General features: G+C 50.9%; 1 protein-coding gene across 1 annotated transcript in view; it reads left to right on the top strand.

The window, feature by feature from the left end:
• The window catches only part of WWC1 (WW and C2 domain containing 1), a 117,671-nt gene extending 98,200 nt beyond the window's left edge, over window positions 1-19,471 (top strand). Inside the window, exons 17-23 of the mRNA XM_070414449.1 lie at window positions 1,407-1,498; window positions 8,324-8,432; window positions 9,954-10,118; window positions 10,666-10,758; window positions 14,345-14,578; window positions 17,463-17,584; window positions 18,723-19,471. Coding sequence (XP_070270550.1) covers window positions 1,407-1,498; window positions 8,324-8,432; window positions 9,954-10,118; window positions 10,666-10,758; window positions 14,345-14,578; window positions 17,463-17,584; window positions 18,723-18,789 — 882 coding nt within the window. The 3' untranslated portion in view covers window positions 18,790-19,471. The remainder of the gene's footprint in view (window positions 1-1,406; window positions 1,499-8,323; window positions 8,433-9,953; window positions 10,119-10,665; window positions 10,759-14,344; window positions 14,579-17,462; window positions 17,585-18,722) is intronic.
• The last annotated feature ends 2,824 nt before the right edge of the window (window positions 19,472-22,295 follow it).

The following is a 22,295-nucleotide window of genomic DNA, read 5'->3' as shown; positions in this document are numbered from 1 at the left end:
CTCACATTTGCCTATTTTTTTTAGTTAAAAAATACGTATTTTCATTTTAGTGTGGTACACTTTCACCTCTGAACTGTCCTTAAACTCTTTCCTGCACTTGGAAAGCCCACATCCGCTGGCCACGTAGACGGGCCAGGGCTCTGTTGAGCAATGAAGTTGCCCTTGAACACAGAGTGATGGGGTCCCCAGAGAGCATGTTAGGGATCCTGCTTCTTCCCTCCATCAGTACTTGGTTACTTTGGGCAGTCACTGCCTAGAATTTCAGTGGACGGGATGGGCTAGGTCACCCAGGTAGGAGGAGGGTCAGAATTAAATCTATTTACTTCTCATCATCATCATCATTTTTCGTCATCATCATCATTTTCTGTACTTCCTTTTTTGTCAGGCACTGTCCCTATTTATGTACAGTTTACCAAGGTTCAGGGAGGTTACCTAAGGACAAACATCTAATAAGCAACAAAGCTATATCGCAAACCCATGTCTCCCGCGCTCCAAACATGTGACCATGAGCTGGCAAAGGTCTTAACAACAAGACCCCTCTGCTTTCTAGAGCCTGTTCTTGGATAAGTCACATTAACCTGAGGCACATTCGTTTTCTCTTTCCCTTTCCTCAAGGGAATAATCATAATCTCTCCCAGCCAGGATGGCTGCAAAGGTTCAGTTAGATGCTACTTGTAAGCCATTTACCAGTGCCTGGCACATACCAGGCCTTCAGCTGATTTTAGTTCCTCTTTCCTTCGCCAAAAGACAATCTGGCTTTATACTACCAACTGCATCTGCAATTAACCCTGTGCTCAGAAAAGGTCAGTTTTGCTTTGCTGTTAGCAGACACTGAGTGCCATTTATGTGCTAGGCACTCTTTCATACCTTATGCGTATAATCTTCATAACAACCCTTTGTCACAGGTTATTAGGAAACGGAGTTTGAGGGGTTAAATAATTTAACTCACACCAGCTTTTTCACTGTAGATATCATTCAGTATAGATGTTCTTCCTCCAGGAAGGCTTCCCTGAATGCACCCCCCTAAGCTGACTTTGCCGTTGCTTCTCTGTTCCCAACCATCAATCCTTAACGTCTGGCATGGTCCCTATCACATTGCTTTGTAATCGATGGTTCCTTTGATGGTCTCCCTGGCTGTACTGTCATCTCCTTACAACCAGGGGCCTATAATTCGGTCTCCCTCAACTACTAAACGGGGCTGTCTTCCCAAACTGTCCACACACAGGGTTATTTGCAGGAGAACTACAGAAAGAAGAGCCAACGTATTTCCAACGTATGTGACCTGGGGGCAAGCTGCTGACCCACTCTGTGCACTGGGAGGGCCTCACCCTGAGAAGCTCCGATTCTTGCCAGGAGTGGCGGCGTCCAGGGTGTGCCAGGGAACCCATCGGCCTTTGTCTCCACAGGACGCTGTGTCTGCTCTGCTGGAACAGACAGCGGTGGAGCTGGAGAAGAGGCAGGAGGGAAGGAGCAGCACCCAGGACCTGGGAGACAGCTGGTAAGCAGGGGTGCCCTTGGGCCTCGGGAACTGATCTGGCTTGGACGTGGGCCCAGGGATGAGCTCCCTGAAGGCGGGTGCCACCAGGAGAGTGTCCCCCTGGAAGACTCAGAACCTGCTTCCTCACGGGCTCTGTCCAGGCAGCCAGGCAGTATGTAGTCCAGTACAGCGGTTCCCAAACCCCTGTCCTGATTTGTCGTTTATGTTCAATGAAGCACGCACGCTAGTTCACATCTCATGTCATTGGTTTGTCTGGAAGCGCTTACATTTACTTTGGTTTAAAATTTTTTAAGCTGTATACCACTGTCAGGAAAAGAAGTATAATGTGCCATAATTTGGAGGTTCTTTCAGTAAGGAATTGCATTTCACTACGAGGAACAGAGCAGAAATAAGAGTCTTAAACAGATAGTTTATTTCTTCGTTATGGGAGAAGGCAATCCAAGGCTCATCTGTTAGCTGCAAGGTGCTACTGGGAACCCAGGCGCCTTCTCCCATTCTGCTCTGCTGTCCTCATGGTGGGCCCTCCATCATCAAGGCTGTTTTATAGCCCAAAGTGGCTGCTGAGTCACCGGCCATCAGGCAGGCATCAGGAAAGAGGACGAAAGAGTGCCCTTGTCCCTCTTAAGCGGGGAGCATTCCTGAAAGCACTTTTGAGCCAGTTGGCCTATCTAACTGCAAGGGAAGCTGGGAATCGAGGTCTATTCGGTTGGGTACAAAAATCAGGGTTCTGTTAGTAAGGCAGAAAGTGGGAATGGACACTGAGGAGGCCAAGTCTGCCTCAGATAGTGACTGTGGAAAATTAAATGTAATGAAAATAAAACAAGGGCATTAAAGTGTAGCTAGGTGCATTGCTGGCTACCGTTTTAAGCCGGAAGTCTCCCCTCCCCTTGTTAGAAAGGAAGCTTGGTCAGTGTTTCAGCTAGTGGTGGAGACCCTCCATGATGTAATCTGACAGAGAGCGAAGCGGAGACAACTTTCTCATTGTGCAGTTCGGGACCCTTTAATCCCTTGTAACCAGACAGAAAGGTCTCTTACACCTTAAGAAACAGTGATGTACGCAAGGGCTCACTCTTAGCTTCATCGTTTTTTTGTGTAACCTTGGGCAAATCATTTTTACCTTTTTTTAAAATTCTTACCTGAGGATATGTTGAGAGAGAGAGAGCGAGGGAGAGAAACATTGATCGGTTGCATTCTGTACACACCCCGACTGGGGATTCAACCCGCCACCTAGGTATGCGCCCTGAGCCACCGGGCCAGGGCAGCATTTTTAACTTTTTTTTTTTTAATATATTTGTATTGATTTCAGAGAGGAAGGAAGAGGGAGAGAGAGATAGAAACATCCATGATGAAAGAGAATCATGGATCGGCTGCCTCCTGCAAGTCCCCCACTGGGGATCGAGCCCACAACCTGGGCATGTGCCCTTGACTGGAATCGAACCTGGGACCTTTCAGTTCGAAGGCCGACGCTGTATCCACTGAGCCAAACCAGCTAGGGCACATTTTTAACTTTTTATTGCAGGATAACATACATACAGAAAAGTTCACCTAAACGTCCAGTACAGCTCAGTGAATTTTCAGAAACCAAACTCCCTGTGGGACCAGCATCCAAATCAGGGAGCCGGGCGGGCATTCATTACCAGCTCTCAGGTAGCCCACACCCTGCTTCCTCCCATCACTGCCTCCACCTCAGGGCAGCCACTCTCAGGCAAGCCATCCTAACCTATCTGACAGCATCCACTGAAAAATGGGGACATGACACCAATGACAGTGCGTCGTGGAAAGGCCAAAGGAAAAGCCACTAATGAAGATAAAAGGGCTCACGGTAGACACTCAGTAGAGGGCAGGAATTACGGTTAGGCAAACAACAAGCATCACTGCGAACCCTCAGCCCGAAAGGGAGAAGGCAGATTCCATCCTGGACATGAACACAGCCTGGAAGTCTCGTTGGGCTTCCGTGCACTGAACTCAGACCAATAGGGATCGGGAGGCTCACTCAGCCGACTTCCTGTGCGATCCTAGGTCTGGTGGGAGCAGGGGTGCTGAGCGTCAGTACATTTTAAAAGCTCCCTGGGTGATTCTGATTGCAGCCTCCATTTCTCATCTGTGAAGTACAGATTTAAAACATAGCCATGCCCTAGCCAGTTTGGCTCAGTGGATACAGCATCGGCCTGCAGACTGAAGGGTCCTGGGTTCGATTCTGGTCAAGGGCACATGCCCAGGTTGCGGGCTCAATCCCCAGTAGGGGGCGTGCAGGAGGCAGCCGATTGGTGATTCTCTCTCATCATTGATGTTTCAGTCTCTCCCTCCCTCTCCCTTCCTCTCTGAAATCAATAAAAATATATTAAAAAATTAATAAATAAAACATAGCCATTATGCATGATAAACACAACACACAGGAGGCCTTCAATACCTCTTCTGTATGTCTCTATTACGCCCAAAATTATACATTTGATCTCAGAAGGAGTCTTTGCTTTCTATCTGTTACTCCAGGGCTCACGCATGTTTTCTGGAAAGGGCAGATAGTAAGTGTCTGCTTTATGGGCCATACAGAACCTGCTGGGTCTGTTCAACTCGGCCGTTTTACTGTGAAAGCAGCCAGAGATGGCACACACGGCAGCCTCCGTGTCCCTGCCACCGAAACTTTGATTGTGGACACTGACATTGAACGTCACAGCATTTGCACATCATGAAATAGCACCCTTTTGATTTTTTTTTCTAGCCGTTTAAAAACATGAAAACCATTCATAGCTTAGATTGTCCCGAACAGGCTGGATTGGGCCCTCCGTCTGACCCCTCTCGTAGTCTCCTTTTCTGTCCTGCATGTAACTAAGGGTATGGCAAGGTTCCTGAATTTTTTATTATTCATTTGTTTGTTTTAGGGTTCTCTCTAAATTGTCCCAATTCCTTTCTCACTCCCCCTCTGTCTCCCTCCTTCCCAGTACCTTCTCTCTCTGTCTCCCCCCACCTTCCTGTCTCCATTCTTCCCCCCTCCCTCTCCTTCCCTCTCTCCCTCTCTCTAGCATGCTGCTGGGCTGGGCTGGGCTGCACACAGGCAGAAGTCTGGTGCCGGAAATAGGCCTAGGACCTGTCTTCCAAAACCCTGGCGCGAGATCACTGGTTTTCCCCAAATTCCAAGCCTGCATTGAGGCTTTTCACGCCATTGCCTAGCAACCGCCTTCTGTTCTTTCTCCCTTTGTGGCCCCCTCTCTCCCCACCCCTGGCCATTCAGACTTCCCTAGACACTGACTTACAAAGAGGGCTGCGAATCCCGTAGCTGCCCTATGAGGAAAACCCATCTGCAGCCCCCTCCTCCGGCTGCAGGCTTCTTTGGGTCCTGGAATGTTAACTAGCCTTGCTGGGCCCCGCTCCACTCTGGCGTCACGTGCGAGGCCTCTGAGAGACCAGCCCTCTGTTCTCATTTCCATTCCCTCCTCCTGCACCCAAGGCTCAGGGTGCCATTGCCACACCCTCCTCTTTTTTGTGGGGAGGGAGGGTGAGGTTTCTTTAGTGCACATAATCAGAAGACTGGATGTGTGTGTGTGTGTGTGTGTGTGTGTGTGTGTGTTTTAGATTCAAAAGCAAAACAAAATTCTAAACAATATAGGATCATATAATCACAAACAACGCCGGAGTGAAAATCCTTATGTTGACCTCCTTGGGAACATGTGCATATTTGTCTAGGGCAGAAGCTGGGAAGTGGCCTTGCAGAATAGCTCTCCGATAAGATTGTTCTAGTCAGTGCTCCCACCAGCGGTGCTTATGAGTTCCCCTAAACCAGTGGTCAGCAAACTGCAGCTCGAGAGCCACATGCGGCTCTTTGGCCCCTTGAGTGTGGCCACGAAGTTTCAATCGCACTGTACGTGCGCGCCCGCACGTGGTATTTTGTGGAAGAGCCACACTCAAGGGGCCGCAGTTTGCCAACCACTGCCCTAAACCGACACCCTCTCTGCCATCAGTATAATCCGACTGCAGTACCGAATCAAGGATATTTTAGCAGAGACTGCTAAGTTGACTTCAGAGTGTAAATTGCCTGCCCTCATTCACCCCCCACGGGGATTAGCCTGTTTCCCCTACCTTCACTAGCCCAGGGGATTACCAGATATTTCTTTTTTTTTTTTTGAACTCCAAAGGATGAAAAGATGCCTGTTTTAATTATCTTTCTCCTTCCAGTTGAGGGTTGTTTTTTGTTTTTGTTTTTGTTTTTTTTTTTCCTTTCTGGAAGTGTTTAGATCAGATTCACAGTCAAAAAGAGATTTCCCTCGTGGTTGAGCACTTAGTGGGCTTGGGTGGAAAACCAGGCTCCCCACTTAGCAGCCCGTGACCCTGGACCAGGGCTCCCAACGCTCCGGTCCTCGGCTTTTCAGTCCATAAAACAGAGGCAGTCATCGCCGGCTGCACTGTCGAAGGGCCTTAGCGTAGCACCTGGAGCTTATTAAGCCCTCGCTAAGTGGTGGTTAATGTGGCGTCTGCGGAATTCTTGGGGAGGTGCCCCTGGCGTGTTCCCATGTATAATGGCTCTTTTATAAGGAGACAGACAGGCTGCGGGTGTGAAGGAGGGAGAGCAAAGTCCCCCTCTAAGTGCAGAGGAGGTTTTCATCGTGGGGCTGGGGGTGGAGATCCAGGGCCTGTTCTCCGCACGGGAAAGTCCCGAGGGAGAGTTTATGTTTATCCACGGTCTCCCGGAGCCAGCTAACTAGATGTCAGGTTTTCTGCTTTTGGCTGGAATTCCTCCTGCTCAGTGTGGTAACGCTGTCTCATGCTGATCAGAAGCCTGGCGGTTATGTATGTCTTTGAGAAGGAAAGATGGGAACCGAAATAAATTACTAATTAACAAATGCAGTCTATTTGTCACAGCATCTCCTTCCAACCGTGGAGCCCCTGGGGAAAGGATAATTTTGAAGAGCATCAACCAAAAGGAAAGTCTCTTCAACAAATGATGCTGGAACAATTGAATATCCATATAGAAAACAGAAACTTTGAGCACGATGCACAAAAATTAAATCTGAAATGGATCATGGGGCTGAGCATCAAATCTGAAATTATAAAACTCCTCAGAGAAAATAGAGATTTTTTTTTTTTTCAACTTTAGGGTAGGCAGAGATTTCTTAGGACATAAAAAGCACAAACGGTTAAAAAATTGGTAAATCCGACTTTGTCACCATCAACATCTTCTGTTCTTTGGAAGATACCCTTTTCGAAGATTAAAAAGTGAAGCAGCCAACTTGGAGAAAATATTTTCAGAGAATTAATACTATCCAGAATATAGAATGAATTCTTCCAACTCAATAATGACAAGACAACCCAGCTTTTCAATGGGCTAATGGTTCTAACAGACGCTTTGCCAAAGAAAAATATATGGGTGGTCAATAAATGCATGAAAAGATTCTCTATGGGAAAGTGCTGATTAACAACCACAGCGAGCTGTGGGTACACACCCAGGAGAATGACTAAGTCTAGACGGGGAACTGGAATCCTCGTAACATTGCTGGTGGGAATGTCAAGTGGCATAACCACATTGGAAAACCAGTTTGTCAGTTTCTTAAAAGGATAAACTTACTGTATGGCCCAGCAATTCCACTCTCAGGTATATAGCTGTTTTGGTCTGAATTGTGTCCCTTGCAAAATTCATAAATTGAAGCCCTGGTCCCAGGACCTCAGACTGTGACTGTCTTTGGAGATGGGCCCAGTAGAAGATGACGAAGTTAACATGAGGTTGTTAGAGTTATGGTGGGCCCCAATCCAATATGATCGGTATCTTTGTAAGAAGAGGGCGTTTGGACACATAGACCCCAAGCATGCGCACACAGAGGGAAGGCCACGTGGCCACGTGAGGCCACAGCAAGAAGGTGGCCATCTGCAAGCCACAGGGAGCGGCCTCGGGAAACCAAACCTATCCACACCTTGGTCCTGGACTTTTAGCCTCCAGACCGGCAATGGATAAATTTCTATTGTTGTTTTTCTTAACTATAGTTTAAAAATATATGTGTGTGTGTGTGTGTGTGTGTGTGTATATATATATATATATATATATAATTCATTTCAGAGAGGAGGGGCGAGAGTAGATAGAAACCTCAATGATGAGAGAGAATCATTGGTTGGCTGCCTCCTGCATGCCCCCTGCTGGGGGGATCAAGCCTGCAACCCGGGCATGTGCCTTTGGCCAGGATCGAACCTGGGACCCTCTAGTCAGCAGGCCGATGCTCTAGCCACTGAACCAAAATGGCTAGGGCAAATTTCTGTTATTTTAAGCCACCCTGGTGGGTGGTATTCTTAGGGCAGCTCTGGCAAATAAACACTATCCAAGAGAAATGGAAAAGAAATTTATATCCACGTGATTGTCTGTAGAAGCTTTATTTACAATTGCTAAGAAATGGAAACAATCCAGATATTTTTCACTTCCAGTAGCTAAACAAATGGTGGCATATCCATACCATGGACTGTTCCTCGGCCATAAAGAAGAGTGAATTGATACAGTCACCGGATGAGGCCAGAGACAAGCGCACACACTGTCTCCTTCCATTTATATGAAATGTTAGAAAAATGAGATTTCATCAGTAGTGACAGGAAGCTGATCAGTGCCGGGCTGAGCTTGGGGGGGAAGTTAACTGAGAAAGGGGATGAGGAAGCCTTTCGGGGTGGAGTGGTCTAGATGCTGGTAGTGATGATACAGGGAATTACATTGGCCCAGACTCGTCTCACTATGCACTAAAATCGATTTCCTTCCTTCCCCGAAAAAATGTGTCCTCTCTCCTGAAAGGGTTTAAAGGCCGGTGAGCAGGTCAGAGCCGTCTCTGAGGGAGTAACCAAAGTTCTTTGTCATCACAGGAGGTTCGAGGAGGAGACCAGTGACAATGAGACCGCAGCGGAGGAGGGAGAGGAGGAGGTTTTTGCCGAGAAATCCTCACCAGATCCGGAAGAGTGCCCGGCGGTAAAGGTAGGGAGGGCTGGGGCGATGAGAAGGGCTCACTTGGGGGAACTAGCCCTCAGTCCTTGAGCCCAGGCAATCACGAAAGGTTCAAGATCGCATGTTGTCCTCCAGCATCAGGGACACGCCCCCCCCCTCCATTGAGTGACCAGCAGAGGGCGTACGGCAGTGTCCCTGCCTGTAATCTGGCTTGTTTCCTTAACAGTGAACCTGGAGAGGCTGACGTGCCCCCTCCTCGCTCCTGTCGTCTGCCTCGCCGCTCCCTCCCCCCCCTCCCCCCCGCCCCCGTTTCTCTGGACAGACCCCAAACTTTGCAGTCAGATGGGTCTGGGTTCAGATGCGGGCTCTGCTACCCCCCAGCTGCAGAATCCTGGGCAGACGACTTCATCCCTCTCAAGCCTTCATTTCATTGTCTCTGAACTGGACACAGTAATACTCCCCTCGAAGACAGGTTCTAGGGTTTTGAAGGAATGTGTTTCCTCATTTGGGTCCAAGTGCAGGAGGAGAAGAGAGTCCGAGGGTCAGTCCCTTGCCTCCTGCTTCCCTGCTGCTCTCGGGTTACATGTGACAACAGCACTCGCTCTCCAGAGGTCTCTGTTCTTCCACCTGCAGGGCTCCTGGACATAGAGCTCCCGTTGTGCTGGCAGGGCACCCGGGGGTGGAGCTGAAGGTGGTGCATGGCACAGAGGTTCCCTGCCAAGGGCTTCCCAGAAGCATCCGGGGCTGCCTTTTAACCCACACCAAGGGGAAAGCATTTTGAAGTTTCTCCAGACAAAGGGGGCTCCTTTTTCAAAATTACACAAAGGTGCTGTTAAGGCTAAGGGAGGCCCTGCCTTTCCGTGGTTTTTGTTTGCTTACCTTTTACTGGTGACTACCATGAAAGGACGCTAGAAAGCCGGGTCCCCTAGCCTGGCCAGTGAGGCTCAGTGGTTTAGCATCAACCCAGGAACCAAGGGGTCACCAGTTGGATTCCCAGTCAGGGCACATGCCTGGGTTGCGGGCTCCATCCCCAGTAGGGGCGTGCAGGAGGCAGCTGATCAATGAAGTTTCTCTCTCATCAATATTTCTATCTATCTCTCTCTCTCTAAAAATCAATAAAAACATATTTTAAAAACAAATTAAAAAGAAAAGAAAACCTGGTCCCCCGGTTTAAGTAAGGAAATTTGCTGGTTGCCTCCATAATTCCAATAAAACATCAGCAGCTCTTGGCTGGGGCAGCGGAGGCCTTGGTGTGGCTTTGACAAAATGTGTGTGGCTGTGAGGGGGTGACATTCAGGCCATGGAGCTTCAGGTACCTCTGCTGTCACAGGAGCTTGTTTGGGGGCTGAATATCCCACCAGCCCCAAACACAGTGTCCTGGAGAAATAGGGGACAGCCTCAGGCCTGGGGTGCTGTCCTGGCTGGGCAGGGTGGGCGCCCAAGAAGCTCCCAGCTGTGTCCGTGGGACAGAGGTGAAGTGACAGGCGTGGGGAGCGTCTCAGGGCCGGTGGCTAAAACTCCGTGGTCTCAGAGCTGTGACGTCTTCCTCAGGTGGACAAAGAGACCAACACAGAGACCCCTTCCCCGTCGCCCACAGTGGTGCGGCCCAAGGACCGGCGGGTGGGCACGCCATCCCCAGCGCCATTTCTTCGAGGAAGCACCATCATCCGCTCCAAGACCTTCTCCCCTGGACCCCAGAGCCAATACGTGTGCCGGGTAAGCAAGTGTGTGGCCCTTGCCCCTCCCACAGCGCCGGCTTCCTGTGGGGTAGCCTTCGCCTCACAGTTCTGGGTGCAAATCCCGGCTACTCTCACCGTGTCAGTATCCCTGGCGAGTTGGCAGCAGTATAGTGGGGTTGACACCAGACAGTGTGAATCTTCCCTGTTGCCTACAGAGCCCATCTTTATGGCTCAGATGGAACCACTGTCAATCCCCCGGGGTTGTTGGAAGGATTAAATGAGCTATGGCAAGTATAGCAGGTTGCAGCATGCATTGTGCTGAGTACATGCTCGATGAACGTTCACCCGGAAAGGAAAGAGAGGCCGAATGAAGCTGCCTCCCGCAGGCCCAGGGAACAGAACTCTGAGTGTTTGCACCAGAGAGAAAGGGCCGGGCTGGGCGGGGGGCGCCACCACCCGCCTGGCCCCGCCACCACCCTCCTGGCCCCGCCACCACCCTCCTGGGCCCGCCACCACCCGCCTGGCCCCGCGTGCCTTCCGAATGCACTCGGACCTTCACTGACTGCCATGGCTCTTTCTTGCAGCTGAATCGGAGTGACAGCGACAGCTCCACGCTGTCCAAGAAGCCACCTTTTGTTCGAAACTCTCTGGAGCGGCGCAGCATCCGCATGAAGCGGGTAAGGCGGACTCCTCGGAGCCCCTCGTGAGCCCCTCCAACCTCACTTCCCCAAGCACATGCCCGGGTGTCTGACCGTTGCTCCGCGGCCTCTGGTGTGAACAAGTCACTCTTGTAACGGTGGTGGTTTTTGCAAATGGAAGTTCACGAACTATAAGGCCTGAGTAGGCCCTGGGGAACGTGCCGTAGGGGGAAGGTAACATTATTATCCTGAGGAATAGGTTAGATAGAAGGGGCCTTCCTGGCTGGAAATCGCCGAAGATACCAGGGTCACCGATGGAGCCTGCCTCACGGGAGACCGCTCAGTGTGTCCGTGCGTCCAGCTGGCTGAGCGGGTCAGGGTTCTGACAGCCCTCCCAGCTGGCAGAGAAGCCGGGCATCCCCAGCACTGACCGGAGGCAGGGGTGTGAGCGGGCTTCTCTCCATCCAGCTGGAAGCACACAGGGCAGAGGCCACAACAGTCGCTGTAGAGAAACCTCGCCTTTCCTTATGGAGGCGTGGCTGAGGGACCGGGGTCAGGTGGCGTTAGGCCCAGGACTGACTCCTGTTCCGGACTTTCACCCGCCAGGGCTGCAGGAGATGCTTGTAGCTCAGACTTTGCAGCAGTTCCGCTGAGTTTGCAGAACTAAGAGAAACGTGGCTGCCAGCGTATCAGAAAGAGAAGTAGGGGGAGCAGGAGAGAGATCAGAGTGAAAGCACATGCAGGGAAGGCTCCTCTGCATCCCCTACAGATCCACTGAGGCCAGAGTCAGGAGCTGGTCCTCCGTCAATCCCCTCCCCTCCCGTGAATCTCCAGAAAGAGTGAGAGTGAGCAGGAGAAGGCCGTGCAGAGGAGGGTGCACAGGAAGGGGAGAGAGTGCTGGCTGAGGGAGAAGCTGGGCATGGCCTCCCTGGGGTGACAGGGACGGCCAGCTGCCCCCCACCCCCTCCCGTCTTCTGGTGGGTTCCGCAGGGTCTCCTGGGGAGCTTGTCGATGATGCAGATTCCAAGGCCACACACCTAGACAGTATAATTCGGCACCAGGAAACAGCGTTTTCAACAGGCTCCTCAGCGTTCTGGACGGAAAAATGCCGTTGTGTGCCCCCAAACTCCCTTCCAAGGCGGGCCCCACAGAGTTCCCCCTTCCTGACCTCCTCTTCCGCTCAGCCAAGGGCCTGGCTTGCTAAGGGAGCCCTTGACGGTGGTCTGAGCCCCATTTCCCCCGGGTCCTCTAACTATGCCCAAGGGACAGGAGAGTCCAGAGGCTGGGCCCGAGCCTGGGTTGCTGCCATTCTTCCACTCGCTACCTGAGCTGTGCCTCTGCCTGCTTCCGGCAAGGTTCTGAGCCTGGACATCAGTCAGAGCCAAGCAGAAGAATCTTCATGTCTTGCTTTGGGAACTTGGGCCACAGATTTCTGCAGTGGATTTCCTGGCCCTGCTCATTTATGAGCACAGACTGGACCGTGGTCCTCCTGGATGAGCCTTAGAAAACTTCTACCCCGAGCTGTTTGGTGTTCCTGAAAGTGTGCTTATGCAAGTGGAAGTGAGGGTAGGGCTCATCGTAGCCGTTTCCGTACCATCTCGCAAATCCTTTTATTGGCCATTGTATTTGTTTCCTGTTGCTGCATAACAAATTACCACAAATTAAGAGCTGAAAACAACACACTCTCTCACAGTTCCCAGAGGGCAGGAGTTCAGCACAGGCCAGCTGGACCCTCTGCTCAGGGTCTCCCCAGGCTGAAATCTAGGTGCTGGCTCATCTGGAATTTTGAATAGAGTGAGAGTCACATCCCCGCCCCCTCGGGGTGCTGGCAGGATGTATAACCTTGCATTTCCTCGCTAGCTGCAGGTCTGGAGTTGATGTTCAGTCCTTGCCATGTGGCCCTCTCCATACATATATTGCTTCTTTACGGCGAGCAGATCTCCAGGAAGGGCAGTTCATCATTGAGGAGCTCACCTAGTTAGGTCAGGCCCACCCAGCATGATTAAAGTCAACTGATGAGTTACCTAATCACAGGAGTGATATCCATTATCTTCACAGGTCCCACCCACACTGAAGGGGCAGGCATTATATTGGGCGTGTCTGTGAGGGGGTGGGGGTCTTGGGGGCCAGCTTAGAATTCAGTCTCCCATAGTCACTTAACCATTCTCTTTAAATCATTACTGGGTTTTGAGAGGAGAGTTAATGATTATACTAGTATTACTCGGGATCTTATGCATACAGATAACTAAAGAACTCAAATGTAGCTTACAAATGAAAAGGGCAATTTATTGGCTCATTTCATGAAAACTCCAGGATGTTGGACTAGTCTCGGGCATGGATTGATGGCAGGAGTTGAAAGAATGTCATCAAACCTCAGTCCCCCCCTCACGGCATTGCTCCCTCCACATAGCTTATTATGACTCTTTTTTTTCTTCTTCATCTTTTTTTAGCTGAATTCTTAATCAGGGTCACTCCATGTGACGGTGAAGATGACTGTGATCAGTTCTAGGTTCATACTTGCCGGCTTGAGAATCTCTGTGTAAAGACATTGCCTTTTTGCCAAGTCGCTCGCAAAGGTCCCAGAATTGAGTTTTATTGTCTGGGCTGAGAGAACATACTCACCCCGGAAGCAATCACTGTGGTTCTGCTTTGCCAGGTTCAGGTCACGTTCCTATCCCTGAAGCCCCACAGGAACCATGTGGGTTGGGCATGGAGGAGGCGTGGGTCCCCAAGGAAAAATGATGGGTTACCTGTGAGACTGGGGGCGTAGATGCTGCACACGCAGAAACAATGGATGTCCATTGCGGGAACACCAAGTCAAGAAGGGGGACAGACTTGCACTGAGGAAGCAACTTGAGGGCAGGAGACAGAAAAGCAGGCTCTGACTGAGACTGGGAATGTGGAGGACACGGAGAGCAGGGAGCCAGGCACCGTGTGGGGCGTGAGGGATGGGTCTGGAGCCCACTGCGGGGGTGGAATCTCCGCTCTGCTACTCACAATGTGTGACAGCCTCTGGGAGCTCGTCTGTGCAGGGGTCACCATCGGGAGGGACCTCATAGGGTTTGCGCAAACGAACTGGGGTCATGGAGTCAAGTGCCCAGGACCGAGCCTGGGACGTTGCCGGGGCTGACCAGCAGACCCTGAGCGGCGGAGGAACAGATGACTCTGACACACATTTCTGTGAAAGAGAAGGCTAAGGGACTGTTTCGCTTTAGCAACTGAAACAGCCCTGATTGTCTGCCTCGTTAGCTTCTTATTGTAACAACAGCTTGAACTAAGATTGATCTCTAGATACAATCAGCAAGGTGAGTATTCTTGAGAAAGCACATGCTTCCACAAGGTCGGGTTTGCAGACTAAACATAGAGATTCCAGTAAAACACCCCGGGGCTCGGACTTGTTTGGAAAAGTCAAGGAAGGGGCTGCTGCCTTCGGCAAGGTTCCCTCAGAGACCCCCGACCTTTCGGAGAATCCTCTTCACAGACTTTCCCACCAAGTCCCGTGCTTCCCCACAGGACATAACCATGCTCACTAAACATGGGCTGTAGAGTGGGAGAAATCGGGCTGAGGGCGTGGGGGCATTTTTGAAGGATGACTAAGTAGTCAAAGCCATTCTCACCCCCACAGCCTTCATCTTTCAAATCCCTGCGCCACGAGCGCCTGATGCGCACCTCGCTGGACCTGGAGTTAGACCTGCAGGCCACCCGGACCTGGCACAGCCAGCTGACGCAGGAGATCTCGGTGCTGAGGGAGCTCAAGGAGCAGCTCGAACAAGCCAGGAGCCACGGGGAGAAGGAGCTGCCCCCGGGGTTGCGCGAGGACGAGCGCTTCCGCCTGCTGCTGAGGATGCTGGAGAAGCAGGTGAGTGCCGCCCGCCTTGGGGTCCGTCCGCTGCGGCAGGAGCAGGCGGACACCACAGACCGGAGCTCTGAATGGGTCGTCCAACCCTGAGACCCACTGAGAGAGTTCCCGCCCCTGGTTCCCTTTGCCCAGTAAACGTTACCAACTCTTTTTTTTTTTTTTTTTTTAATTTCAGAGAGGAAGGGAGAGGGAAAGAAAGAGGTAGAAACATCAACGATGAGAGAGAATCATTGATCGACCGCCTCCACACCCCCTACTGGGGATCAAGCCTGCAATCCAGGCATGTGCCCTTGACCGGAATCGAACCCAGGACCCTCAGTCCACAGGTCGATGCTCTATCCACTGAGCCAAACCAGCTAGGGACGTAGCCAACTCTTGACCTCACAGCCAGGCCCTTTTTACTGCATTTCCGTGTTGATGTGCACAAGCCCTTATTATCCATTCACATGTATTCCTTTGTGCGACCCTTCATCAAATACTGGCACCTCATCTGGCTGGAGCACACTAGCCGTTCAACTAGGACAGTGACCCGCCCTGGTGCCTGCCCACGCAGTCCCACCCAGCAGGTATCACCCAAGCAGAGAGGGGTGGGCCATGCAGGGCTCAGGACTAAGAAGCAGGGAACACAGCCTGCTCACTTCTCCGCCTCTCTGTCCTCCTGCAGTGAGTTTGAGGGAATGACAGTAGCACACCATGAGTTTTATCAGGGTAGCGCTGCTTTCACAAACAAGTTAGCATGCCGGAGAAGTCCCTCAGAGCACGGGACCTCCCAGAGGCAATTTGACTGGGGCCATACCTGGAGGGCAGGAGGGCAAGGGAGCGCCTAAGGAGAGGGGGTTGGAGAGGGGGCATCGTGATGATGTCACTCAGCAGCACCACAAGGAGTCTCTGGGTCAGAGAGCAGCAGTTTGGGGTCCTTGATGGGCCCAGGTGTATCTCAGTGATGGCGAACCTATGACACGCATGTCAGAGGTGACACGTGAACTCATTTTTTTGGTTGATTTTTCGTTGTTAAATGGCATTTAAATATATAAAATAAATATAAAAAATATAAATCTTTGTTTTATTATGGTTGCAAATATCAAAAAATTTCTATATGTGACACGGCACCAGAGTTAAGTTAGGGTTTTTCAAAATTTTAAGTTTGGCCCTAGTGAGCTTTGAGCTATAACAGGTCCCAATCTACCATGAAAAAGGAAGCAACACTGGGCTAGTAGAGGCCATCTTTGACTCAGTTTCATAACACCTGCCACCCCCGGATTGGCGCGCAGGGCAGGGATGCCAGACCTTTGCCAGTTCTGTCCGCGCGCAGCCAGGCAATGCAGCGAGCTCCGTGAAGAGGGCGCCTGCCTGGATTGTTGGGAGGGCTACCCGCTGAAGCCCCAGTTCTTGATGCAGCTGGTGATGCCTTAGAGCAGGAACGTGGTGCTGGACTTCCTGGGTCAGGACTAGCGTCGGAGCTTCAGGCTGACTCAAGCGATTCAGAAAGTCCCCAAATGTTTCTTTCCAATTTATTACTTATGCCCTGTGTACTTATATCAGGGATTTAATAAGAGCATTCAGGGAAAATGGAGAATTAGAGTTCTAAGGATGAGAAGGGAATACATATATTTTTAACCTAATTGTGGTTGTCTATCACATTTACCTTTGAGCTTCCCAGTAGCCAAGGCATAGGAAGAGGTAAGAAAATAAGTGTATATGGGCCTCGCCTTGAGAAAATCTGACCTTTCAATTATAGTAAATTATGTACATGCAGGACTGTCTGGGACTGACAGTGATCTGCTAAGGAGCCATTTAAGCAGTGGCTTTACTGACCAGAGTTCCGGCTGTGTGCAGTGTTGGAAAGATGGATATTTTAGGGCTCTCGGTGACGTGTTCAGAGGCACTTACGTAGGTTTGCATCAAGAGGAAGGGCATATCCCCTAGCCAGTTTGACTCAGTGGATAGAGCGTTGAGCCACGCACTGACCTGTCCTGGGTTCGATTCTGGTCAAGGTCACATACCTTGGTTGCAGGCTCCTTCCCTGGCCCTGGTCTGCGCTTGTGTGGGAGGCAACCAATGAATGTGTCTCTCTTACATCGATGTTTCCCTCTCTGTGTCTCTCCCTCTCCCTTCTACTCTCTCTAGAAATCAATGGAAAAATAGCCTCGATTGAGCATTAAAAAAAAAAAAGAGGTAGGGCCTTGAGCACACGGCATGACTTGGAATTGGGTTTGTGCCCAAGTAACATCTTACTTGTTTGACGTTAAAGAAATTTCTTAACACATTGTGGACTGATCACGAAAATTCTCGCTTCGTATTACACAGTGTTTTTACAAAATATCATACTTTAAAACAGATATTAGCTTGTAAGGACATGTAATAAATACCTTCAAAATGCAACGGGTATCTAATTTTAAAGCATGCCTTTAACATTGATGTAAAACGTTTTTTGTACTTGTTCAGTAGGAACTTACCTGGCCACTGGGTAAAGCTAGCAATAAAACTACTGGTCCGCAATGTGTAACATGTCTGAAACTCCGTTTCCTGGGCTGTCAAAGAGAGGTCATTATACACTCGACCTTTCTGGTGGCCCAGAGGATTAGAGGAAGGAGCACACATTTCCCCAGACAGCCCGTCTCCGGGGTCCCCACAGGTGTTCAGGTTCCTGCCGCCCGATACCTGGCCCCTGTCGCAGATGGTGGGACCACTTTGCCTCCTCCTTCGGAATCAAGAGGGTCCCACAGTGGAACAGGAAGGGGGAGGGTGCCTGGGTGTGGCCCACAGACTTCTTGACTACAACGAAGTCCCCGTTTGTACTAGAAAGTTCTCCGTGGCCGGCCCATTTCCGGAGGCCCAAAGGACTCCCCCACAGCCTCACGGCTTTGCTCGCTTTGCCCTGCAGATGGACCGCGCGGGGCACAAAGGTGAGCTGCAGGCAGACAAGATGATGAGGGCGGCCGCCAAGGACGTGCACAGGCTCAGAGGCCAGAGCTGCAAGGAGCCCCCAGAAGTGCAGTCTTTCAGGTAAGCACGTGGGCGCCCAGCCAGCCGCCCGCTGGCCCACCCCGCCGGCCCAGCCTCGGTCCCCTGCTCCCTGTCCCACGGACCTTTCTCTCTCGCTGTCACAGATGTTCAGCCCCTGACCAGCCATCCCTGGCGGTCTGTGTGCCTGCACTGCCTTCCCTGGCTGTCTTTCTCAGTCCCCAACAACTCAAGCTAAATTGTTAGTCCCTCTTGTTTAATGAATGGCCTTTCCTTCTCAGCGTTTCCATCACCAGTAATTGCTGATTGCGGAGGATGGGCTGCATGATAAATAAGCCGGGGGTGCGGGTGCCCAGCGGGCCTCCTGGCTCTGCCTGCCGTCTGCCGGGACCTCGGGGATGCGCTTTCTTGCTGTGCTGGACCCCAGTGCCATCTGTCCTGGCCTCCCATCCATAAAGGGCCTTGCATTTAGACTTGTGACGTCCTCTCAGATAAGACTAAGGAAACATTTAGAATGTACTGTAATTTGTATGACCATGTTAGAACATCTCAGTTTTTTAACCAGTTGAGAATCTAAAACAAGCACTAGCAGTGGCCCAAAGGGCCTTCTAAGCCCAGGCCCCTGATTTTAACTAAAGGCCCCTGGTCCTGCCAATGTCCCCTAAAGCAGGAATGATTTGGGTCCCCCCTGGAGACATTTGGCGATTCGGGGTTCTTTTTTTTTTAAAAAAAATCCTCACCAGAGGATGTTTTTTCCATTGTTTTTTCAGAGAGACTGGAAGGGGGAGGGGGAGGGGAGAGAGGGAGAGAAATAGAGAGAGAAACATCAATGTGAGAGAGACACATCAATTGGTTGCCTCCTGCATGCGCCCTAACCTGCAAGCCAGGTACATGCCCTTGACCGGGAATCAAACCCAAGACCCTTCAGTTTGAGGGCTGGTGCTCTAACCATTGAGTCACTGGCCAGGGCAGTTCGGGGCATATTTGGTTGTGACACTGGAAGGAGGGGTGGGGGAGCTGTGACAGACATTTAGGGGGCGGGGGCGGGGATGCTGCCTCGCATCCTCCCACGTACTGCATGGCTCCGGCTGCCAGGGATGGCTGCCAGGGATCACCCTGCCCGTGGTGTGCGTAAGGCGAGGGCGAAGCTCCTGCCCTGAAGGCGTGGCCTCTGTTACAGGGAGAAGATGGCCTTTTTCACGCGGCCGCGGATGAACATCCCCACCCTCTCCGCAGACGACGTCTGAGCTCCAGAAAAGTATTTCCTCTGGTCCGGGGACCCTGCCATGAGCAGAGACTGTGGCCGCGTTATTTATGTGGTGTTATATGAAGGTTCTGCGTCCCGTGTCCTCTAGCGCTCCTCTGGTTTGAAGATGAAGATTTTTTTTTAGTTTGGGTTCTATTATTAAAAAAAAAAAAAAGAAGAAAATACAAAAAAAAAAAAAAAAAAAACCCACAGCATTAAAACGACAAGATTGTATAGTTTGTATATTTAGGAATGTATTTTTGAGAAAGAAAATTTAAATGAACTAAAAGCAGTGTCCAGTTGCTGCTCTTCTTAAAATAAAATGGTTTAGATTTTTTCTTTTTTTTTGTACAGCTCTGCCTTCTAGAGGTTTCATGCAATAAGTAAGTCATGTTTTGGGGACGGTCACCCTAAAAGGACGCCCCGCAGACATCACAGCACAGCTGACCTTTCCTACCTAACATATTTTGTACAATATTTTAAAATGCACAGCCAGCGTTTGGCGGATTCTGGGGTGTGCCTGTGAATCTTCACGAGCTGTGACGTGTTTTTACGCGGCCGCCTGAGGTGGAGCTGGCCACAGGCCTGCCCACGCTGTCTCAGATGCCCAGTGAAGCCACTGACGTGAGTGAGGGAGGGCTTTTCATTTTATCTCCATCAATAAAGTGGCCTTTCTGAACGAATCTCCTCTCTCTCTTCCTCCCCCCGCCCCCCACACCACCCCTCACTTCACCTGTGTTTCCCTGATTTTTGACTCTCCCCCTCCCAGTCCTTCCCTTCCCACCCATCCCCCATCCAGTCCAGGTGATATTCTCTTTGTTTTGGCTTGGTTTGGTTAGGTTTGGTTTTTTGCTCACCCCTCCACTCATTTGCTCATTAAATGAAAATGACTGTTGCAGACGATTGGAATTCCATCCTTAACAAACAAGCAGCAAAACCTCTTCCTCCTCCCATTCCCTGACATTATCCTGTGCAGCCTTCCTCCCAGCGTGTGGCACCGGCAGCCATGGCACAATCACTTGGGCCAGCTTGTTACAAACACACACCCCCGGACCCTCGCCCTGCCGGGATGGGCCCAGCACTTGCTTTTATCCATGCCTCACTGTCAGCCCAAAGCACACCGCAGTTTGATGGACCCGCTGGTATAACATGAGAAGCCCAGGCAGAGATGGATCATCCTGTTAGAACGCCACTCAGGGGACACTAACATGCATGGCCCTCTGCAGGCCACGGAGAACCGTCGGGGAGGTGTGATGAGGGAGTGGAGCCCTGCGCTTGGCTGCGGAGGTTTACCCCCACCTCCCACTGCGTTCCTTACCTGCTGCTTCTCCTATGGAGAAGGTACCTACAGTGGCATAAAATCCACCATTATTCCCCACATGGGATCCCAGCTGGGCCAGTCAGAGCCCTTCCCTGCATTAGCCACCTGAAGATTAAAGAGTAGATTTTCTTGCCCGGCTGGCATGGTTCAGTGGTTTTCAATCCATGCACCAAGAGGTCACTGGTTCAGTTCCGGGTCAGGGCACTTGCTCAGGTTGCGGGCTCAATCCCCATTAGGGGGCCTGAAAGAGGCAGCCGATCGATGTTGATGTTTCTCGTTGGTGTTTCTCTGTATCTCAAATCAACAAAACATTTTTTTTTAAAAGTAGATTTTCTCTTCCCAAAGCTACCCGTAGCCATGGTTCAACTTCTGGGTCCAGCCCTGCAGAGAGAAACAGATGGAACAAGCAGGGAAAGCGTGGAGGGTGGGGGGGGGATGGGGGGAGGGTACCCTTGGGGTCTGAATTGACAGACACTCGAAGTTCACTGCATCCTCGTGTGTCTGTAGTCTGCCTGGTGGCCCATGGAGGGTGCCCAGTAAAAACTCGAGGGCCGTGCAATGGGATTCCTTCCCTCGGCCACACCTTTCTCTGTGTCCAGCATTCCAAGCCATGGTCAGCCCCTCCCCCACCGCGGCAGCAGCTGCTGAGAGCAGAGCTCCGACTGCCCTCTGTGAATGGCAAAGGCTACGTGGAACACATCCTCCTGCCCGAGAAGTGTGTGCCAGTGTTGCAGAATTCACCAGGCGACCGGAAAGTACACAATGACTACTTTCAGGGAGATTCAGGGAAAACCCTTTATTTAAAGCGGCGCTGCTGGCTTGGAGATTCGAAGATCCAGAGCCTGAACCCCTTATACCAGGGGTCCTCAAACTTTTTAAACAGGGGGGCCAGTTCACTGTCCCTCAGACCGTTGGAGGGCCGGACTATAGTTTTAAAAAAAACTATGAACAAATTCCTATGCACACTGCACATATCTTATTTTGAAGTAAACAAAACGGGAACAAATACAATATTTGTATTTGCATGTGGCCCGAGGGCCGTAGTTTGAGGACCCCTGCCTTATACAATGAGACTACTCCTTACATATATATTCCTACATTTCTTTGTTTCCTATCTGTTTCCTAGTTTCCCGGCTTTTGTAGCAGGCTTTCACAGCCCCTCCTGAGTCAGTTAGAATGTATCTACTAGTAAATGCCTGGCCTGGGTGGCGCCAGCGACCCCCCCCTTCCCTCCCCTCCGGCCAAGCTGCCAGATTCCCGGCCTGTGGCCCCTGCAAACTGGGAGCACCCAGGAAAACAGACTATTGCCCAAGGATGGGCAGTGACTTCATTCTAGGCTAACAGTGTGCACTAGGACACCGGTCACTGGCACAGATTCAGATTGCTAGTGCCCCCTCCAGGGTTGCCCCCTATATTCCTCCTCACCAGTGCTGTTTGGGCTGATGGAGCATCTGTGGGGAGAGCCAGACCACCTCTTCCGAAGGCAGAAGGCCCTGTGTCTGCCCTGGCATTGAAGTCTCTGTAAACAGCCCCTGGCCAAACACCAATCCATACATCCTGTTGTTGTATGCAGAATAAATAAAGTCACTGTACACACAATTGTGCACACGTGTTCTCCAGAATCTTCAGGAAACAGGAGCTTAGAGATGTGAAATGCCCTGCTCAGGGTCACTCGGATAATACATGGCCAGAGCAAGGGCACAGCCCGCTCTTCGGACTCCCCAAGTTTCTGAGTCTTTCAGTTCTGGTTTCTGTTTCACAGTGTTGTGGTCACGTGAGGCCCCAGTCGCAGGGACTTTGAACATTTGCTTTACAGGAATGAAACCGTGAAATCCTGTGGTTCCTCTGCGTGGGGGTATGGAGAAAGGGGGTGGCTAGGATGCTAGCTGAGAAAACCTCACTGGATCTGATTGTCTCGTTCATAAAACCAATTGTTGCTTTTTGACTACAAATGTTTTAAAAATATACTTACTTACATTGATCAACATGAACATACAGGTTTCAGGTGTGGGTTTCTATGTTGCACGATCGGTTTATTGCACCGTGTGCCCACCACCCAAAGTCAAATCTGTCACCTCTTTTTTTTTTCTTTTTAATTCAACTGCAAATCTTTTGCAATTGCCATTGGCCCCGGAGGTCAGCTGCGCCCTGGCTCTATTTGTAGTGTGCCTGGTGAACCGAGGCAA

The sequence above is a fragment of the Myotis yumanensis genome, unplaced genomic scaffold (assembly GCF_028538775.1).
Source record: "Myotis yumanensis isolate MYYU_CA2020_CCGP unplaced genomic scaffold, mMyoYum1.0.hap1 SCAF_5, whole genome shotgun sequence".
NCBI lineage: Eukaryota > Metazoa > Chordata > Mammalia > Chiroptera > Vespertilionidae > Myotis > Myotis yumanensis.
Note: the sequence above shows the minus strand (reverse complement) of the source record. Positions and strands in the feature narration are given on the sequence as shown.